At 42.8% G+C, this 2,500-nt stretch overlaps 1 protein-coding gene across 1 annotated transcript in view; it reads left to right on the plus strand.

Annotated features, from left to right (window-relative positions):
• LOC139754438 (uncharacterized) overlaps positions 1–101 on the plus strand; it is a 57,943-nt gene extending 57,842 nt beyond the window's left edge. Inside the window, exon 4 of the mRNA XM_071671714.1 lies at positions 96–101. Coding sequence (XP_071527815.1) covers positions 96–101 — 6 coding nt within the window. The remainder of the gene's footprint in view (positions 1–95) is intronic.
• Positions 102–2,500: the final 2,399 nt, after the last annotated feature.

Below are 2,500 nucleotides of genomic sequence, written 5' to 3' on the forward strand. Positions count from 1 at the left end.
GCTCATCGACCATGTAGTGAAGCCAATAAACCACAGTCTTCCTTCTCGTGTTTCTGTGTGCCCTTCAACCACTCTCTTTAAGTCATTTCTTACAGAATTGAGACGCGTGGCAACCTAACCCGCTGCCCCATCATTTCTTTCACAAACTGCCCCATCATTTCTTTCACAAACTGCCCCATCATTTCTTTCAAAAACTGCTCCATCCTTTCTTTCACAAACTGCCCCATCATTTCTTTCACAAACTGCCCCACCATTTCTTTCACAAACTGCCCCATCATTTCCTTCACAAACTGCCCCATCATTTCTTTCACAAACTGCCCCATCATTTCTTTCACAAACTGCCCCATCACTTCTTTCACAAACTGCCCCATCATTTCTTTCACATACTGCCCCATCATTTCTTTCACAAACTGCTCCATCACTTCTTTCACAAACTGCCCCATCACTTCTTTAACAAACTGACCCATCACTTCTTTCACAAACTGCCCCATCACTTCTTTCACAAACTGCCCCATCATTTCTTTCACAAACTGCCCCATCATTTCTTTCACAAACTGCCCCATCATTTCTTTCACAAACTGCCCCATCATTTCTTTCACAAACTGCCCCATCATTTCTTTCACAAACTGCCCCATCACTTCTTTAACAAACTGACCCATCACTTCTTTCACAAACTGCCCCATCACTTTCACAAACTGCCCCATCACTTCTTTAACAAACTGCCCCATCACTTCTTTCACAAACTGCCCCATCACTTCTTTCAAAAACTGCCCCATCATTTCTTTCACAAACTGCCCCATCATTTCTTTCACAAACTGCCCCATCATTTCTATCACAAACTGCCTCATCACTTCTTTCACAAACTGCCCCATCATTTCTTTCACAAACTGCCCCACCATTTCTTTCACAAACTGCCCCACCATTTCTTTCACAAACTGCCCCATCATTTCTTTCACAAACTGCCTCATCATTTCTTTCATAAACTGCCCCATTATTTCTTTCACAAAGTGCCCCATCATTTCTTTCACAAACAGCCCCATTATTTCTCACAAACTGCCCCATCATTTCTTTCACAAACTGCCCCATCATTTCTTTCATAAACTGCCCCATCATTTTTTCCATAAACTGCCCCATCATTTCTTTCACAAACTGCCCCATCATTTCTTTCACAAACTGCCCCATCATTTCTTTCACAAACTGCCCCATCATTTCTTTCACAAACTGCCCCATCATTTCTTTCACAAACTGCCCCATCATTTCTTTCACAAACTGCCCCATCACTTCTTTAACAAACTGACCCATCACTTCTTTCACAAACTGCCCCATTATTTCTTTCACAAACTGCCCCATCATTTCTTTCATAAACTGCCCCATCATTTCTTTCACAAACTGCCTCATCATTTCTTTCATAAACTGCCTCATCATTTCTTTCATAAACTGCCCCATCATTTCTTTCACAAACTGCCCCATCATTTCTTTCACAAACTGCCCCATCATTTCTTTCACAAACTGCCCCATCATTTCTTTCATAAACTGCTCCATCATTTCTAGCCATTATCCTCGTCAGGTGTCGTCTATTTCGTGAACAGTCCTAAACTGTCAGACATAAAGTTACAAAAAAGATATAAAAAAAAAAAAATATTCATAGGGAAAAGAAATTATGACAGGAAAGAAAACGGCGAGTGGGTACCTTACCTTGCAACTTACGGCAGATGAAGCCAGGGGATGTGGGTCCATTTTCTTTCACACTTTCTTTTTTTTTCTTAGTCATCTAAGATGGAGTTGAGTTGGTCTTGCACACGCTCTTCCCGTTTTCTGCAACACCAGAACAAATTAGTGAGCCCTCCGCTCAGAAATGTTTGGGGGGAGGAGGGGAGGGCCTGGGCTGTTCCCCACTTCCCGTTTTCTACGAAGACCAGAATATACCACCCCTCTCTCTCTCTCTCTCAGTGCTCAGCTATGATGGTCTTATTCTCAAAGTCTCGTTTTCTAGACAACTAAAATCAACCAGCCAGCCATTGCACTCACACAGATATGGGCAAGACCTCCCCCCACCCCGGTTCTCGTTTTCTCCACCGCCAGAATAAAACTATCGACCACCCTCCTCCGCTCCAAATTGAATGAGGAAATGGAGATGGGATCGAAGACATGCGACACAGACAAGGCAGCCTCTCCGTTTCCCGCGAGCGGTTGGCGTTGCTGACCATGAGACACGCACGGGCCCGCCCGGGTTCGAGTCCTGAGTGAGGTAGTTGGAGCACAGTCAACCCAGCTGTTCATCCAACCTTCGGGCTCCGTTGTTAAATGGATAAATGGCTGCTACTAAGATATATATATATATATATATATATATATATATATATATATTAATATATATATATAATATATATATATATATATATATATATATTACACTGTCGCTGTCTCCCACGTTAGCGAGGTAGCGCAAGGAAGTAGACGAAAGATTCACCCAACCCACCCCCATACACATGTATACACA

This window comes from Panulirus ornatus, chromosome 17 (assembly GCF_036320965.1).
Source record: "Panulirus ornatus isolate Po-2019 chromosome 17, ASM3632096v1, whole genome shotgun sequence".
NCBI lineage: Eukaryota > Metazoa > Arthropoda > Malacostraca > Decapoda > Palinuridae > Panulirus > Panulirus ornatus.